Source organism: Zophobas morio, unplaced genomic scaffold (assembly GCF_036711695.1).
Source record: "Zophobas morio isolate AGI-343-1 ecotype UQ-CSIRO unplaced genomic scaffold, CSIRO_AGI_Zmor_V1 ptg000030l, whole genome shotgun sequence".
Taxonomy (NCBI): Eukaryota; Metazoa; Arthropoda; class Insecta; order Coleoptera; family Tenebrionidae; genus Zophobas; species Zophobas morio.
Window position 1 is genome coordinate 3,511,574 of NW_026972135.1, and position 19,598 is coordinate 3,531,171.

General features: G+C 32.0%; 3 protein-coding genes across 5 annotated transcripts in view; 2 read left to right on the forward strand and 1 right to left on the reverse strand.

Annotated features, from left to right (window-relative positions):
* Positions 1-19,598, reverse strand: part of LOC135138396 (ly6/PLAUR domain-containing protein 6B-like) — a 432,620-nt gene that overhangs the window by 246,116 nt on the left and 166,906 nt on the right. The gene's annotated exons all lie outside the window — the stretch shown is intronic.
* Positions 9,232-16,668, forward strand: LOC135137903 (uncharacterized). 2 transcript variants are annotated; one of them, XM_064067676.1, is made up of 3 exons: positions 9,232-9,335; positions 9,965-10,082; positions 10,797-16,668. In XM_064067676.1, exons 2-3 carry the CDS (start codon positions 10,011-10,013, stop codon positions 13,848-13,850), a joined length of 3,126 nt encoding a protein of 1,041 aa, XP_063923746.1. In that variant the 5' UTR covers positions 9,232-9,335; positions 9,965-10,010; the 3' UTR covers positions 13,851-16,668. The 2 variants fall into 2 exon arrangements, with proteins under 2 accessions (XP_063923746.1, XP_063923747.1); XM_064067677.1 differs by having other exon boundaries at positions 9,970-10,082.
* LOC135137983 (poly [ADP-ribose] polymerase tankyrase-like) lies at positions 14,091-18,694 on the forward strand. Its single transcript, XM_064067785.1, has 4 exons — positions 14,091-14,259; positions 14,392-14,955; positions 15,149-15,908; positions 18,616-18,694. The coding sequence occupies exons 1-4, from the start codon at positions 14,091-14,093 to the stop codon at positions 18,692-18,694; spliced, it is 1,572 nt and encodes a 523-aa protein (XP_063923855.1).

The window sequence follows — 19,598 nt, forward strand, 5'->3', positions numbered from 1 at the left end:
AAAACAAAAAAAAATTAAAAATAAAGCGACCCGAAAAATTAAATACATGAAAAACTGAAAAATTAAAAATTTAAAACTCCTGAAATTGTAAGTCGAAAAATTGCAAAATCAAAAAACTGCAACATCCAAAGTTGGAAAATCGGAAAACGGAAAAAATTAAAACTAAAAATTCGAAGAAAAATGAAAAAATTGCAAATCGAATAACTGAAGAAACGGAAAAGTAATTAAATTTAAAAAATAAAAAAGTATAAAACCGAAATATTGAAAAATTGAATAAGTGAAACGTAAAAAATTAACAAATGCAAACGAAAAATTGCAAATCCAAAAATTAAAAAAAGAGAAACTGAAAAATCCTGCACTGAAAACAAGAAAAATTTAAAAATTGAAAGTTGAGAAATCGAAAAGTTGAAAATCGAAAAACTGTAAACCGAAAAATTGAAAAATTGAAAAATTTCACATTGAAAAATAGAAAAATTATAAAACTAGAACATTAAAAAAATTGAAAAATTAAAAAAAAAACAAAGAAAACAAAGAACGAAACGAAAAATTGCAAGAAAAAAAATTGAAGACATGAAAAATTCAAAAATTGAATAAATGAAAAAAACAAACGAAGTAATAAATTGAAACGAAAAATTAAAAAATCCAAAAATAGAAAAATTTCATTAAAAAAATAGAAAAATTATAAAATTAGAGGATTGGAAAACCGAACAATTGGAAAACAAAAAAAAACGAAACGAAAAATTGAATACAGGAAAAACTGAAAAATTAAAAATTTAAAACTCGTGAAATTGCATTTCGAAAAATTGCAAATCGAAAAAGTGGGGAAACAAAAATTGAAAAAATGGAACTGACAAAACAATAAAATTAACTGAAAATTTGAAGAAACCGAAAATTAAAGAATCGAAAAGTTAAAAAACAAAAAATTGAAATCTCGAGAAAAATTGAAAAATGCACAATGAAGAAATTGAAGCAGCACAAAAATGAAAAGTTGAAAAATCGTAACTGAAGAACTGAATGTAAGAAACGAAAACTGAAGAAACGAAAAAGTGAAAAAATTTAAAAAACAAAAAAGTATAAAATGGAAACATTAAAAAATGTAATAATTTAAACGTAAAAAACTAACAAATTCAACGGATAAATTGCAAATGTAAAAATTGAAAAATCGAGAAAATGAAAAACGAAAAATTAAAAAATTTAAAAGTTGAAAAATCGAAAAATTGAAAATCGAAAATCCCAAAATTGAAAAATTAAAAACTTTCACATTAAAAAATTATAAAACCAGAACATTTGAAAATCGAAAAATCAAAATAAAACTAAGAAAACAAAGAACAAAACGAAAAATTGCAAAGTCTAAAAACCGAAATATCCAAAAGTTAGAAAATCGGAAAACTGAATTATTTAAAAATGAAAATTCGATGAGTTGCACAGCGTAAAATTGAAGAAACAAAAAAAATGAAAAATTGAAAAATTACAAAACGAAAAATTGGAGAAACGGAAAATTGACCGTATTGAAGTTGGGAAGACAAAAAATTATAAAATCAGAACATTGAAAAAATGGAAACTTGTAAAAATAAAGAAAATAAAAAACCTAAACGGAAAACTGCATTTCGAAAATTTGAAGAATGGAGAATTAACTAACCGAAACATTGAAAAATCTACAAATTAAAGCAACAAAAAAATGTAAAATTGAAAATTCGCAAAACGGAAAATTGTAGAAACAGAAAACTTAAAAAACAAATAAGTATAAAATCCAAACATTGAAAAATTGAACAACTGAAAAAATAAAAAAAAATAAAAATTCGAAACGAGAAATCGTACCTAAATCGCAAAATTGAAAATTAAAAATTGAAAACTTGAGAAGCTCAAATAGAAACATTTCCAATTCTAAAAATTAAAAAATTCAAAAACAGAAAATTGAAAAACTGAAACATTTGAACTTTTAAACTCGAAAAATTGCAAATCGAAAAACTGACGAAACAAAAAAATGATGGGAATGTTAATTATGCCATTGGTTTTCACTTTACAACAATTTTTACAATTTTTCAAAGAAACGGAATTTGCTCGGCTACGTAATCAGAGGAGTTTGTCCACATCGAATCACTAAGCAGTTACAATTATTATATTATTTCAAGCATAATTTTGCCCGGACTGAAAGAAGTAGCCCGGAGCATCCGAAACGAGCACCTAGCAAAAACCGGTTTAGTTTATTAATTGTTAAAAATTTACATGAAAAGGTTGTCGCCGCCCGGAACAAATTTTCCGCCCTCCTTTAAAACCGTTTTAGAAAATATGTTCGCCAAAGTTCGTGTCGTTCTAGTGAAAATTTACAGCCCCTAAAAAGCGTAAATCTCGCCTTTACTACCTGCCGTCATAAAATAACAAATTCGTGGCAAATTTTCAAACCCCGAAATTGAGCCAGCTTTTGAATAATTCCAAATTTCGCGAATAAAAATATCCGCGCCACCGGAACAAGTCGAAAAGTTAAACAGCAAAACCGTGATTAAAGTCAACGTTATCTCCATAATTTCTCCGCAAAATTAATTCCGGTGAAACCACTTCGATACTTCGATTAAATTAGTAGCTTTCGCTTCCCCTCGGCCGACGGCGTTTTAAGAAAGAATTTTAATATCGGAGAGTTATTTAAAAGCTCGCTAAAACATCAAAAGCTCTCGTGTTGTAAACGAAATAATTAATTAAGTTAATTTATGAAGATTGATGGCGGATTTTTAATCGCGTCAACGGCTGCCTCGAGTCTCTCCCCTGGAGAACAAATAGTCTGACGAGAGGAACCCCGTATCAATGAGAATAAAAATATTGGTTTGATTTGATGCAGAAATTTTTACATTTTGTGCATTAGTGCGTCCGCTGGACGCAGAATCCCGTTCACCGGGTACATTACCATCGATCGACCCACAATCCCCCATTACATCCAGACTAAAGCCGCAATAAGCTCCCAGATTCTTTTGATGAATATTTAACGGCGGCAGAGCCCGAGAAAAGTGGACAAACACAGGAACCGTTTGTCGGGTCATGGCCTGCAAACATCACGACTCGCCATAAAACGATGGAACGCCGCCTCCGTACGATTTCATTACAACTCCCGAACGTCCTCCAGGAACTACCCAGCCGAGATTTATCGTTTTAAAAAGTCGATCGATGTTCCTTGGGATTGTTTGAATCGTCGTAAATATTCCAATTTGGGGAAGGATCGAGAAAGAAGTACTTGGGAGAAAGAAACAGAAATTGGGTAACCGTAGGAAGCCACAACCGCTAAGTAAGAAAATATTTGTCACGAAATGCGAATGTCCTTCAGGAACTACCCAAACGTGATTTATCGTTTTAAAAGTCCGATCGATCTCCCTTTGGATTGTTTGAATCGTCGTTAAATATTTCAATTTGGAGAGGGATCGAGCGGTCCTTGTGAACATCATCATATAAATGAGAAGGGCAAAAAGGGAAAAAGAGGGAAGATGCAGGGAAGTACGAAACGCGAAGTCCCGAATTGATCGCTACGTTTTAATAAAGGCGCCTTGAATGAAACATTTTGCGGAGAAAGGCGAGATCCTTCCGCTCGGCCGGATAGTGCCTTTTAATTTAGATTTATATCCTGTGTCCTCTAATTCCTTCGTGTTGTAAACACGCTACTGAAACGAAACGTCGGGATGGACGGAGGGTTTAGAAAAATCTCGGCTGGGAGGATGTGTGATTTGATGAGTGAGAGAAAGTAGGGAAATCGGCAGTGTTGGGGACCGATACTTTTAAAAATATCTAGATACAGATTGTTTTCGATTTTTTCGAAATGTATCTAGATAACAGATACTTTTTGAAGTTTTGGCGAATAAAATAACTGAAAACATGTTTATGTTTTCTGAATTGTTTCTGAATTGTTGTCATTGTTTTTATATTCTTTATAATTGTCCTGTAACTGGAATGTGTAGTTCTGTTGGGCAATAAACTTTATTTATTTATTTATTTATTATTATGTATTTTTTTATGTATTGTGTAATGAATTTTTTAAAATTAACAACATTTCGAACGTATTGTCACCTAAATTATTTCTTCTTGGTGCCAGAATTTGGTTTCCGCTACTAAGCACCCGTTCCACAGGCGCAGAAGAAGGGATTGTGGTATTAAATTTAAAAAAGAAACATTTTACTGTAGCATGGTTATTCAAGACTGAAAAATCTTTTCTTTTTTCCTGCAAATAGGCCATCGCTTCGCTGTTTGATGTGTCGCAGATTGTGCAATATTTATTACGTGCACTTAAAAAGAATATTTGTTTTGTTTTTATTCCCATACTACAGTGTCCAAATTGTGTTTGAGTATATCTAATAATTATCTCCAGCATTAAAATTATTAATATTTCAAAAGAATACGGGAAATGATTATTCTGTGCTGAAGCTCTGTTGTCGGCAACCTGTCATAAATTATTATTCTTCAACATCGGCTTACGATGTTTTTATGACCATGTCCGGTAATCGTCTATCCCGGTGCGGCAGGTATATACATTTTAGGAAGAATTGCTGGTTCCGTTTAAGGCAAAATAAGTACGATTTCTTAGAAAGGTATTTAAACCCCTTATAGGATCAAAGGCTGCCTGGCAGACCGGAATCACCAGAGTACAACTTTAAATTTTCAGATTTTTGTTGAAATTCATTTTATTTTAATCTCGTTTCACGATTTCTGAGAATATATCACGATAAGTTATTCTACCGAGGGTTGTAACAATATTAATTTTATTGCCCAAGATTTACACTTAAACATAATCGGCACATTCTAGGGCAAAACGGACTTGCCAAGCCTGCCTCGCGTTAGGTCCAACAATGAAAAAGTCAAGAAATGACACATGTGGCAACAGGAAAAGATGCTACATTTGTTTGAAAAATAAAGATATAAAACAGTAACAGATATGTGATTTATGCGAGAGAAATGTATGTATTGAACATTCGATTAGTCGATTACAAAACTAATATGTGCTAGTTGAAAAAATTAATCATTATGTAACACGCAATTATTATTTTCTAAAACTAATAACATACTTTAAACAAATATTTTTACTATTAAAATTACTCTTATTTGATAACACAAATACAAACAGCGGGCCTACTGGACCCGGCTTGCTCAGGTACACAGATAAAATGCATTGGGGCGACAAGCGTAAAATGCAGTGAATAGTGAATTGTGGTTTATACTTTTTAAAATACCATCTTACCATGGCTTAGAATTATTACCCCTCATGATTATATTTAAAGATGTATAAGTACTGAAGGCTACAATGTAGGAAATGATGGTATTTAAAATATGAAAATTCCGTGACAGAACACTATTAGTGGACGTCTTACCTCTATTACTTCCCGAGCGTAAGCAAAGGAAGTATTGTAATCGAGTCCGTCGGCCGACTCTCTACTTTTACGTTTTCTCGATCTTTTATGACCCCTAGAAGACGAAGAAATAGGTCTCCCATTTCCGTCTGTCTGTCCGTCTGTCCGTCCGTCTGTCCGTCTGTCCGTCTGTTGTCCCGGATTTTTATTAGACAGATAATCTCCGAAAGTACTCGACCGATTGTTGTGAAATTTTGTACTTATATTAAGAATATCATGTAGATGGTAAAACGCTAACCAAAATTTGTCTAATCATCCCCACCACTAATGCGATGACGTCACTTCAAAATTGTACATAGTAAATGGGTATTCAATTGTATAAAATAACATAGTCCTACACATGTAGTTTACAACTCTGAATCGACTTTTCACCCGAAACGTCCAGATTTTTGGAAAAAAAATCAAAATTATAAAACAACATTTTGAAATTTAATTTTTAATCTGCTAACCAGAATGCTTTGAAATGTTGCAGATGTTTTAAGGCTATAAAGAGCATCATAAATCTTTAGTCAAAAAATATTTGCTTATCCCCTCCAAAAACTTGATGACGTCAGCTCAAAAGTTTGTGGAATAAATCATATCTAAAATGTACAAAATATGAAGAGTCTGTACTTGTGATCTATCACTCCATTCATATTTTTTGGATTTGCATATACAGGGTGACTCAAAAAAATTAATGAATGCGTAAATATATTTTATTGATTTAATCAGGAACTACAAAACCGAATACTCTGAAATCTTGCAGATGTTTTAAGGTCATAAAGAGCATAATAAATGTTTAGTCAAAATATATTTGCTTATCCCCTCCAAAAACTTGATGACGTCAGCTCGAAAGTTTGCCGAATAAATCATATCTAAAATGTACAAAATATGATGAGCCTGTACTTGTCATTTATCACTCCATTCATATTTTTTGGATTTGCATATACAGAGTGACTCAAAAAAATTAATGAATGCGTAAATATATTTTATTGATTTAATCAGGAACTACAAAACCGAATACTCTGAAATCTTGCAGATGTTTTAAGGTCATAAAGAGCATAATAAATGTTTAGTCAAAATATATTTGCTTATCCCCTCCAAAAACTTGATGACGTCAGCTCGAAAGTTTGCCGAATAAATCATATCTAAAATGTACAAAATATGATCAGTCTGTACTTGTGATCTATCACTCCGTTCATATTTTTTGGATTTGCATATACAGGGTGATTCAAGAAAATAAATGAAAGCGTAAATTTATTTTACTGATTTACTCAGGAACTACAAAACCGAATGCTTCGAAATCTTGAAGATATTTTAAAATTATCATAAGCATGGTAAATTTTTGATCAAAACGTATTTGGTCGTCCCCCCTAAAAAATTTATGATGTCACCACAAAATTTTGCTGAAAAAATCCTATCTAAAATGTACAAAATATGGTGAGTCTCTTCTTGTGATTTATCATTCCATTCAAATTTTTTCGATTTGCATATACAGGGTGACTCAAAAAAATTAATGAATGCGTAAATTTATTTTATTGATTTAATCAGGAACTACAAAACCGAATGCTTTGAAATCTTGCAGATGTTTTAAGGTTATAAAGAGCATAATAAATTTTTAGTCAAAATATATTTGGTTATCTTCTACAAAAAACTGATGACGTCAGCTCAAAAGTTTGCCGAATAAATCGTATCTAAAATGTACAAAATATGATGAGTCTGTACTTGTGATTTATCATTCCAATCATATTTTTGGATTTGCATATGCAGGGTGACTCAAAAAAATTAATGAAAGCGTGAATTTATTTTATCGATTTAATCAGGAATTACAAAACCGAATGCTTTGAAATCTTGGGAATATTTTAAAGTTATTATAAGCATGGTAAACTTTTGTTCAAAATGTATTTGTTCATCCCTCCTAAAAAAATTGATGACGTCACCCTTAAATTTTGCTGAATAAATCCTATCTAAAATGCAAAAAATATGATGAGTTTGTACTTGTGATTTATCATTCCATTCATATTTTTTAGATTTTCTTAAGAGGTGGTTCAAAAAAATTAATGAAGTCAATTTATTTTATTGATTAAATTAAAGGCAACACTTATTATTAGTATTACATCCCAACCAACCCAATTTGGTAGACAAAAATTTGTTAAAGGAAAAACTCGGTTGAAACATAAGGGTAGCACGCTTATTTACATCGACTTTAACATTACAGACCTGCATTTGTTTTATGCGCTCACTTGGTTCCGCGAATGTGAAATAGACATGTTTATAATCAACCAATTGTGAATTTCACCGTCAAGAATTAAAATAAAACCCAATGTTTTATATAATAAGCGGAAGTCGAAGCAATAAAACCGATGGTCGTTTTGTTTACAGTTTCTCTGTTTGACTCTTACGTATGCTGTTACGCCTGTCATCTTAAATTAAGAATGTTTATACATACACGATTTTCAGTTGCCTCTGATACGTATACGTGAGTAAATTGTTTCGTTATTTTATTGATTATTACAAATCAATATTCAAAACGACCCAATTCATTTTCCCGAAAATTTGAGAATATAATAATTTTATTCTTAGTATTACACTACATCTATCCCAACTGATATACGTGTCCTTGCAAAAATGTTGATGACGTCATCGCAATTTTTTGTTAAATTCCCACTACAAAAATGTAATGAGAAAAAAAACACAATAGGCATGCAGTCGTTAAGTTTCCGACAGCGAGGGAAGTACTGTCTAAACTCTTTAGACCAATTTTTTTTGTTTATGTGACCAAAATCACCAACATGAAGTATCAAAAATTACTACTAGTATTACTCAAGTAATAACTACTGAAAAAAAGTGAAAAAAAAATGTATCTGTATCTGCGCCATTAATTTTGTATCTAGATACAGATATTTTGTGCTTAAATTCGATTTTATCTAGATACAGATACTAGATACCCAAAAATGTATCTAGATACTTTATTTAAATACAAGTATCTAGATACTGCCCAACATTGGGAATCGGTGTAGGAAGGAATAAAGGTACGATGAATGAATTATTGTTACTGAAATGAAAATTGTGCAGCTAAATATGCGAAACATACATATGCAACTACTTAATTTGAATATGTCCAATAAAACAAAATTATATTTTTAATTATTTATTGTTAAAGTACATATCTTATAATGTTTTTTTGCAATAGTATATTGTTGTGAAATAATGGAACTTTTAGAAAATTGTGTCAAATGTTCTCCAGAAGTAGTCACTTTTAACTTCCTCAAGATACGTTTTCGCATCAAAAGACTTTTGTACTGCGGCAGAATGCCCATGTTTTTATTTTTTTATAAACTTTTAAATGTAACTGTAGCATAGTATTGATCATTGTAAAAATATGAAATAATGTAAATGAATAGTATCAAAATGACAAAAAGTCCGAACATTATTATAAACTTTTATTTTAACTCCCTTATGTTCGTCAGTTATGATGTGAGCGACGACAGTATTGAACTCCGTTTCGCCGCCTCCTCAGGATCCGTAGCAGCACCGTTCTGCGAGGAACCGCGGCCAGGGAGACCGTAGGATGACCGTGACCAAATTTTATTCGCCTTTTCTGGATTAGCTGTTTTATCCGTGTGTAATAATTGTTGATTCATAAATCATGAATTCAGAGTCAGGTAAAATTTTCTTCTGAAGTCTTTACCTGACTTGCCCGGGAAATCCACTTTCCCTGCGCCTAAATGAGCAGGGGAGTGGAGTTTCCAGAGCGTGTGCGTATCGAAGTTGCTGATTATTAGAATTAAACCAACAGCTTGATAAGTGATAATGATAAGATAGTTATTTGTGAATATATAAAAATTTATATTCATACGTGTCTCGTAATACGAATAGTTACGTTGCTCAGTAAAATACTTAGTGTCCTATTTCTTTTTAAGTTTAGATACAATGAATGTCCCCAAGTAGCGTCGACGGGTAATATACCTAACGGTAAGTTAATTTTATATTTTATTCTATTTTAGAATCGTAATCTTGTTTATAAGCACCCAAATGGGGGCGTAAGCTGGCCTTTATCGCACAAATCTGTCAAAAATCGCTAAGCATTGATTTTTGCATTGATTGTTCATTTACACTAATCAATTAATTATTCAATTCGATATTCAACATTTTTTTAAGTTGGAAAAATAATATTTTATCAAATGATTAATTACCTGACCGACTTCAAATTCTTCTAAACTTTCTTTTGAATAAATGTTTTCCGCTTCTTTAATTTGCATTTTGAAAAACGAATTATTAAATAATCAACATCAAAATATTAGCCAGCTATGTATTAAAGTTAGCATCGGCACAATTTACACAGTCTTGCCGAAAATACTCAATATTTCGTTAAAAATAGTTTAGAAACTAAAATAGAATAAAACGTTGAATGTACCACGTGTATAATTCTCGAAATTATGCACTAGTATAAAACTCGGGAAATTAAAAGCCCTCCTCCGTCGGGTTTTAAACATTCCCTCGTGCCCCAATCTCCCTGATTATGCCCTTAATACATAAATAACTGTAGTTTTGTTATTAACACTATTAAAATATTTCCCTTTTTTGATATTTATCTTTCTTAGTTTAGTAGCCTACACCAATTGACACAAATTCGTTCTCTCTCAAAAAATGGGTGCCTTCAATCATGCGGCTTCCGAGAACCCTGGAGAATCTAGTGCGTCAAGTCGAAGTGGAGAAAGAGTAAGTGAATTTTATAATTATTATTATCATCATTAATTTACTTTCGGTCCATAATACTCATTTCAGTTCTACGTCTTAAAAAATCGTACCAAAGATTAGATTAGATTTTAAAAATACGTACAACGTTATCTACCCTAAACCGTTTCTTATGAAGAATAAAATATGTATACTGATATTTGATAAGTCCGGTGACCAGGTATACGTAAATTTATCAAGTTTTCTTTTATAAGAAAAGAAGACGGATTTGAATGTCAAATCCGTCAGCTGTTATTTCAATCCATTCAAAATTTGGTACGAACTGAAAAAATTTGGTAAAAAAGAGAGATTTTGAATTGTTTTGACACATTTATTATAGAAACTCTTAATCTGTTACAACATTCAACTACCATATTTCCATTAATTTCTAGATACCATTTTTATACACTTTTTCAAAATAATTGGTCACTATTTTATATTTAACTTATTTTTCCTTTCTTTTAAAACGCGCAATAAAAACTAAAGTTTTCAGTAAAAAAATTTGAACTCAGTCGAAAAATCTCAAAATAATGTAAAATTCAAATTGAGATGGTTTAATATGTCTAGCAAATTCCACAGAGGATGGAAAATTATAATCGTCTTAGTATTTAGGTTACTCTGGAAAAAATTGCATTATTACGTTTTCATTAATAGTCCTTACTGAATAAAATTCTAGGTTCAATTAAATTCATTTTTCAGGAGTTTCAGAAAAGAAAGGGTACCACGAACAACGGCACGCGTTTCGAGAATCTGTGTATGGCACATTTAATCTTAAAACTGACGCTTGATGATCACGTCGACAACTTTTACTTATCTTCGAATGATAAAGAATTTGGGGATTTCGATGACGTTGTGGTTGAAATTGTATTTAAAGATCGTACGGAAACATATGCAATACAGTTAAAGTACGTCGAAAACAAAGCTCCTATAGGAATAGCTCAGCTGACGGGGAAAAAAAAATTTGGCATCGAGAAATATTACGACACTTTTAATAATTGTTCAAGGCTGAAACAAGATGTCAAGATGATTTTGTTTACCAACACTTCGTTGAATATGGGCGAGGAAAAAGAGTTCAAGTTCGGTCAACTGCCAGTAAAATTAGTACTCAGCGAAGAAAATAAAATACTGAATACTTCACGAAAAACTCCTTGTTGTCACACAATTAAAAATAATCAAGACAGTTCAAGTAAATATGATGCGTTTTTCGAAAAGTTCTACCTCTACACGGATCAAGCCGATGTTAAGAAACTTGCCGATGATCTACGTGAAAGGTTGAAGACAAATTTTATGTGTGACGAATCCATCGTCAACCACTACGTACAGTTTATAACCGAGTTGAGTATGCAAAAGGGTACGAAACTGAACCTGGACAAAAGCTGGATGACGCGTTTTATTACATTGTGCGTTTTGTCACCCCATGTCAGACCACTATCATTTGATTCCACGAGATCTGTTAACGAAAAAGAAACGATCTTTAGAGAGGTGGTTTCAAAATTCGACTTCAGCATTATCGACAAAAGAAACTATGAGAAAATTAGTCAACTTTGGTCGGAGACCATCAACGAGTTACAAGATTTAACAGAAGTGGGGAAGATTAATGGCAAATATTTACTTTTCCTGAAGACGCTCCGAGTCAAAGAAGATCTGTACAGGGACGATCCGTTAAAAGTGAATAAGTTGATGTGGTTGCTTGGAAAATGTCCTTTGGTTGTACAAGAATGTCCACAAGTTTACGAAACATTTAAAATTGGGTGCAAAAATGTCATCCTGTTGAAAGATGCGGAAAAATCAGTCGATGAGAAGTATAAAACTACACGTGGTCAGAATGTGTTTCAACAATTGTCCGATCTTAAACAACAAGTGAAAGAACAAACGGAATTATACGAAAAAATTCTCACGACTTTTACGTATTCTATAGAGGGACAAAAGGAAACTCCTCTGAGACATCTACTAGGACCCTGCGAAAAAATCACTTCAGATCAAGTGGTCGAGATGCTGGGAGGCCCCTTATTGATAGGTAAACCGGAAGTTTTACCTGACAAAACTTGTTACGTCGAAAGAACTCTGACAAAAATTTTAATACATTTCGAATTTTTGAAACGTGGTAGTGAAAAACGCGTTGTACTTGTTGACGGTGTAGTAGATTGTAAAAAATTTAAAAAACTGTTAGGAAGTGAAAAAATAAAAGAAATTACAGACATAAACAATACAGATCTGGTGGAGCTCCCCGACCGCCAACATATTTATATATGTAAAAAAGACATTTCGAGGGAAGTATTCACGAAGTATCCAGAAATGGAAATTCATCATTTCCGCTACGTGAACAATCAATGCTTGGAGTGGATAAGAAGTCAAAATTTTCGTTCGGAGAAACACTTCAAGAAACTTAATCATTTTCGTTTGCGTGATGAATCCAGGGATCATACGTTGCGCCAGTCTGAGCTTTTTAGCAGTAACGAACAAGATATCAATATTATCTGCTCAGAACCAGGAATGGGAAAGAGTACATTGATGCAAAGCCTAAAAAACAAGTCTTCTTCTGAAAAATGGACGATCGTAATCAAAGCCAGAAAGCTCTTTTCCCACTTTAGAAAAAATGGTGCCGACCTTGAAAAGTTCAAGGAATATATTCTTGACCACAAGGAGTACTCCAATTTCGAGAGAGAAGTATTCAAATCAATGCTGGATGGAAATAGGATACAAGTAATTTGGGATGGTCTCGACGAAGTTTCAGATGACACACTAAAGAAGATTTTAACCTTGGTGCAAAATTTAGCAGAAAGGGGCGTACAACAATGCGTAACCTCCCGGAACCACTTGAAAACTAAGCTGGAAAGCAGGTTAGGTCGTCTTTCGCGAAATATAAAACCATTCAACGAGGAAGAATTACAAAAATACATTGAAGAACGTGTGCCGAGACCGGCCGACGAATCAAACTTAATATTAAGTAAAATTAAGAAATATATTATTCATTTTCCGAAAAATAAAATATTGGGCATTCCTCTGCAAATTTTTATGCTAACTCAGTTGTTTTTAAGCCGCAAGAAAATATATTTGAAATTATTAGACAATCATTTTACAGTGCTCGATTTATATCAACATTTCGTAGACCAAAATTTCGAACTTTATAAAGAAAAGAACAATGTAGATTGTTCTGTGGAGAAGAATTTTAAGAAATACGAACGCATGAAAGAAAAAAAAATCAAGTGCTATAAAATTGTAGCTGCTCGTTATTACTTAAAGAATCTGGTCTCTGGGACAATTAGTACTGACGAAAATGTCGAACGTCAATTAGAAAAGTTTTCGCAGGAAATAGAACAAGAGGGGGATTCTGTGGGGTTTATATGCCAAATGACGAGTGATGAGGTTGTTGAGTTTAGTCACAACTCGTACGGTGAATATTTTGCAGCACTGTATCTTTCAGAAACCTGTCGTTGCATGGTACGCGATAAAAAATTCATCTCTGACGGTCACTTCGATAATATCCGATTTTTTTTAAATTTGATGTTATGCCAAACATATAAAGGTTTTGTCGCAGTTTTATACAAGAATCCTATACTATTAGATAAATGCACTGATGAACAGTTGAACGAAAGAGATGGCATCCGTCGTGAAATATTAGAAGTGGCATGTGCTTACAGTAAAAATTATGCTTACCCTAAAAATAAAAGTATACTTCATGATGGCCGATTCCTTAGAAATTGGGTAGTTTATAGAGGATACAGTGGTGACTTAAACTATACGCAGATATGACCTACTTTTCGTAGTAATACATCAATCAATGATATTCGCTATAAAAAGTTATTCCTTTTCTTGCCTTTTTTAATTCTACTTTCCGAAGAATATCGTTTCGATCAAGAATATTTAAATACGATGATTCTATATTATGCCATCAGATTTGATTTTGTTGTAATTTTTGACTACGTTGAATATTGGCCCTCAACTAAGGAAATATATAAAAGCATTAATTTCGGCAATATTTTAGCTTTGGCAATGTATTACAGATCACATTGTATCCTAGAACGACTTTTCTTCGATGATCGATCTTATCAGGTTCTTTATTCTGTAAGCTATTTAGCTCTAACTCCTCTTCAACTAGACGAAATATTCGCGGATGTTTTGTCAAATGTCAACATTTCATTAGATGAGCCAGATTCCGAAGGTCAGTTTCTAACGCACTATGCTTCTAGGAACAATCTACATAAGACACTCAAAGTACTAAATACAAAAAAAGCAAAATGGGATGCTTTTGATGCAAAAGATCGCTGTGCAATTCACTATGCATGTATGACAGGAAATGTGGAGACACTAGAGTTACTCATCGATTTTGGTTGCGATATAGACTTTCCAGACGGAAAGGATTACTTGCCTATCCACTATACATGTGAATATGATACAACAGAATTAACAAAAGTTGTAGTAGAGAAGGGTGCAAAGCTAGACGCTCCTGATAGACATAAACGGTATCCGATACACTACATGTGCGAGAAAGGCAATACGGAAATGGTGAAGTTAATGGTAGAGAAGGGGGCCAAAGTAGATATTCCTGACACAAATGGTAAATACCCGATACATTATATGTGTCAAAGTGGCGATGTAGACGTAGTAGAGTTTTTGGTCACGAAGGGTGCGAAATTGGAGGCTGTAAACGGGCAACTGCCGATTCATTATGCTTGCGAAAATTATTTCCGTGACTTTAAAATAGTACAGTTTTTAGTAGAAAAAGGCCAGAGTGTTAATACGCCGGATACAAAAGGCAAGCTACCGATTCATTACATGTGTGAGCAAGGAGCAACAAATATTGTCAAATTCCTAATTAACATTGATAAACCTGTGATAAATGTTAAAGATGGAAACGGTAAATATCCAATACAATATGCATGTGAAAGAGGACATTCAAAAGTATTAAACCTGTTGCTAAAAAATGGTGCAATTCTCAACGTTTTGAAAAAAAAGAGATCGTAAGTTGCTAATACACTGTGCAGTGAAAAGTGGAAGTGCAGATGCAGTAAAAAAATTGGTAACTTCTGGAATAAAATTAAATGTTCTAGATGAAATTGGTCTTCGGCCATTGCATTATGCGTGTTTGAGGGCTGACGTGAATCTAGTAAAGCTACTACTACGCCTAGGTGCACAAGGCAATCTTCCAGATTTACATGGTAATCTACCGTTACATTACGCATGTCTCAATGATAAATCTGGTCTTCCAATAATATCGCTCCTCCTAGAAAAAGATCTAGACGTCAATGTTCGTAACGCAATAGGCCATCTACCCATACATTTTGCGTGTGAACCGAGCTGCAGAACGGCTTCGAATTTCGGTTATCACAGTCTAGGTTTTCCATTGTGGAAAGGAATTGACGAATCTGTAGTGAAATTTTTAGTGCAGCGTGGTGCGCGTTTAGACATTGCAGACGCGAATGGAAGGTTTCCGATGCACTCGGTGTGCAGACAAAATAAACCAGAACTGGTAAAACTGCTAGCAGAGAAAGGAGCTGATCTGAATGTTTCTGATCAATGTGGACGGCTGCCGATTCATTACGCGTGTGAATGGGATGTTCATAGTGACGAAATTGTGAAGTTTTTGATTGAAAACGGTGCGAGTGTGAATGTTGCAGATGTAAAGGGTGTGTTACCGATACATGCGGCTTGTGAGGGAGGGTCTCTTAGTACAGTGAAATTGTTAGTGGCATATGGTGCAGATATAAGTGATCGTCGGGTCCGCGAATATGCAGATAAGAATTATTTCCACCGTCAAGAAATACTGAAATTTCTAGAAATTAACGGTAACGATTCTCCAAAAGCGTCCTCGTTTGCGTCAACTTTCTTAATAAGACTAATATTATTCTTATTAATATTATATTATTATTATTATTATTATTGTGCTTTAAGCTGAAGCTTTTATAGCTCTATTAAGTTCATGGAATATATCTCAGAAAGACTTTAATTTATATACAGTATTATGAAAGTCATGCTAATGCATGACTGAGGTGGAGCTTAGTTTTATTCAGATTCAATAAAAGTCTGCAAGTGTATTAGTAACAAACAATTTTAAAGTACATGTAATTAGGTTAATAGTTAAGTTATTTCTGCAACAGATTGTTGTTGCTGTTTTAAACTTTGTCTTAAAAGGTATTTTTTATTTTATTATCATATATATGTAAGTTGAAGTTTTTTCTAAAGACTGCAGCGGAATGCCCATATTTTATGTAGTTACAAACAAAATTAGCAAAATAATAAGTATGTATAAAATTATTATGTAGTACTTTTATGTAATAATAAAATAATAATAATAATTTCACAAGAATTAGAGAACTTTCCTCACCCCTGAAGCATAAGCGAATAAATGCAGATTCTTGGACAAGCGATTAGTTTAATTTCTGGAATTTTCTTTTTTTATTATATAAGTCAGTAAAATTGGTTGCCCCTGAAGTACATTAAAAGACATCCAGCTAAGATGTAGTCTAGTCTGCGAAGATTGAAAAACCATCGAAACGTTATAACTTATAATTCTCAGACACATATGCGGGTTTGATGAAAGTTTTTTAAAATCTGTATTTTATTAATATTTTGTTTGAGTTTTTTTTTGTGAAATAGATATTCTTTGGGTAAATTGCAGAATTTTGAGTTGATTAATGACTAATGGCTAATACAATATCATGTTTGTCCATTATCTAAGTACTGAAAAAATTTCATATATTGTCTTGCTTGCGTTTTCAGGAGTTCAGGTAGGTATACATTTTTTGGCAAAAAATGAAATTTGAAGCAAGACAAAAACCGGGTAATGGGTAATTTTTCTGTGCCAGAAAATCATTTTTTTATTAATTATTATATTTAATATATAAATTCGAAAAAATTTGCTTTAGTTTCTGTTGTTTATGATTCACTTTATTTCGACGGTAAAATATCATTATCAAGTTTTCCATCAATTTTGTTAAAGGCGGTACCTAACTCTGAGATTATCTGTAAACGAACATACCTACAATTTTTCATTGCTTCAGTTTTTCGTTTTACAAATGTCTGATTTTATTTTTTTTAGTTTTTATTCTTACATTTTCAATTTTTTGAATTTTGAACATTCGATTTTTCAGTTTGTCGTTTTCCCAGCTTTTGTGATTCTTCGATTTTATGATTTTTCAGTGGTTTGGTTTTTCAGTTTTTATGTTTAATGCATTAATTTCGATTTTTTAGATTGCTCAATTTTTAATTTAGCTCTTAAATTTTTCAAGTTCTCAATTTATACTTTTTCATTTTCCCAGATTGCGAACAAAAAGTACAAATTTATTACAACTGAAATGTTCACAATTTTACAGTTTTTGGATTTTTCAATTTCTATATTTTTCTTAACGAATTAGTTTTTAGTTGCTATGTTGAGTGAGCATCTTTTACACCCATTATTGAATTTTCAAAAATTCTTTAGTTTTCTGGTTTTGCAATATCTCAATTTTCCGATTTTTGATATATGTATATATTACAATTTTTCGATTTGCAATATTTCGAATTTATTTCACGTTCTTACTTCGATTTTTAACTTTCTTGATTTAGAGTTATTCAATTTTACAGTTTTTCGATTTTACAATTTTTCGTTTTGAATTTTTCTAATTATCAGTTTTTCAAACGTTTAGATTTTCGATCATGAAAATTTTCATTCCTTCAGTTTTTCGTTTCCGAAACCCCAGAAACCCAAAAACTGTTCGCTAGATTCCAATGATTCCAAAAATTTCAGATTGTAGAATTTCTAGTTTTTAGTTTTTCTAGAAGTTCTAAAGATTCTAGAAATTCTAGAGATTCTAGAGATTCTAGAGATTCTATAAAATTTTAGAGTTTCTAAGATTCTAGGTCTCCAAAAATTCTAAAGAACATAAAAGTCCTAAAGATTCTGAAGATTCTAAAGAAGATGAAGATCCTAAAGATTCTGAAGATTCTAAAGCTTCTAAAGGTCCTAGAACGTCTAAAATTTTTTGGATTTTGAAGATTACAAGCATTCCAAGGGTTCCAATTGTTCGCAAGCTATTCAAGAGAATTGGACAATTGGAGAAGGTTTAGTATCATTGTATCTAAATGATACAAAAATTTCTATAGATTTCAAGGATTACAAGGATTTCAATTATTCCGCAGATTCTAAAGATTTCAAAGTTTCTACAGGTTCTAAGAATTGCAAGCATTCCAAGCGTTTCAAACGTTCCAAAGGTCCTAAAGTTTTTATATATTTCAAAGATTCCAAGAATTTCAAGGATGCCACGGGTTCCAAGGATGCCAAGAACTCCAAGAATTCTGACTTTTACAAATGTGTTGAGGGTTTCGAAAGTTCCAAGGCTTTCAATATATGGGTTATAAAGATTCTAAAGATTTCAAGGATTGTACGGTTTGAAAAGTTTCTAAAAAAAAATAAAGGTTCTCTTTAAAGCTAGCGTTTGCAGTAAATAAACCATCATTATTATTATAAAGATTCCAAGAATTATAAGAATTCTAAGGCTTCCAAGGGTTCCAAGTTTTCTAACGATTCAACGAATTTCAGGGATCCCAAAGATCGTAAAGATTATAGAAATCCTAAAGACCAAAAAGATCCTGAAAAAAAAGGATTTCGAGAATTCTAAGAATTCTAAGCATTCTAAGGGTTCAAGGATTTCAAATATTCTCAAAAACTTAGAAAGATTACAAAATCTCTAAAGATTATAAAGATACTGAAGGTTCTGAACATTCTGAAAATTCTGAACGTTCTGAAGATTCCGAAGAATTTAAGGAATCCGAAGATTTCGAAAAATCCGAAGATTTCGAAGATTCTTAAGATTCCGAGGATTCCGAGTCTTCCCAGAATTCTGAAGATTCCGAAGTTTTCAATAATTGTAAAGATTTTGAAGATTGTGAACACTGCGAAGATTTTAAAGATCGTAAAAATTGTAAATTTTTCGTTTATTCATTTCTTTTATCTATTTCAATGTTTCTTTCGTTTTATAATTTTTCGTTTATTCAATTTTTCAAAATTTCAATCTTGGATTTTTTTGGTTCCTCGATTTTCCATTCTTTTTAATTTTCACTTTTTCAGTTTTTTTATTTTCAATTATATTTTCCGACTTCTATAATTTTAAATATTTCAATTTTACAATATATATTTGGTTTTTCGATTTTTTGCATTTTTCGGTTCTTCAAAGTTCTTGATTTCTAGTTTTTACATTTTTTAAAGTTTCAATTTTATACATTTTCGTTTTTTAATTTTCGATTTGTCAATTTTACAGTTTTGCAATTTTTCCATTTTTTTCATTCGAAAAATTTAAAAGTCGAAAAAAATTAATGCATCGAAAAAATTGGAAACAAGAAAAACAAATCGAATCGAAAAATTTGGAAAACCCAAATATTGTAAAATCGAAAAACTGTAGAATCGCTAAAATTGTAAATTTGAAAAACCGTAACACTGAAAGATCGACACATTGATAACTTAAAAATTGAAAACTGGGATAAATGAAACAGTTTGAAAATCCAATAACTGAAAAAAGGAAAAAT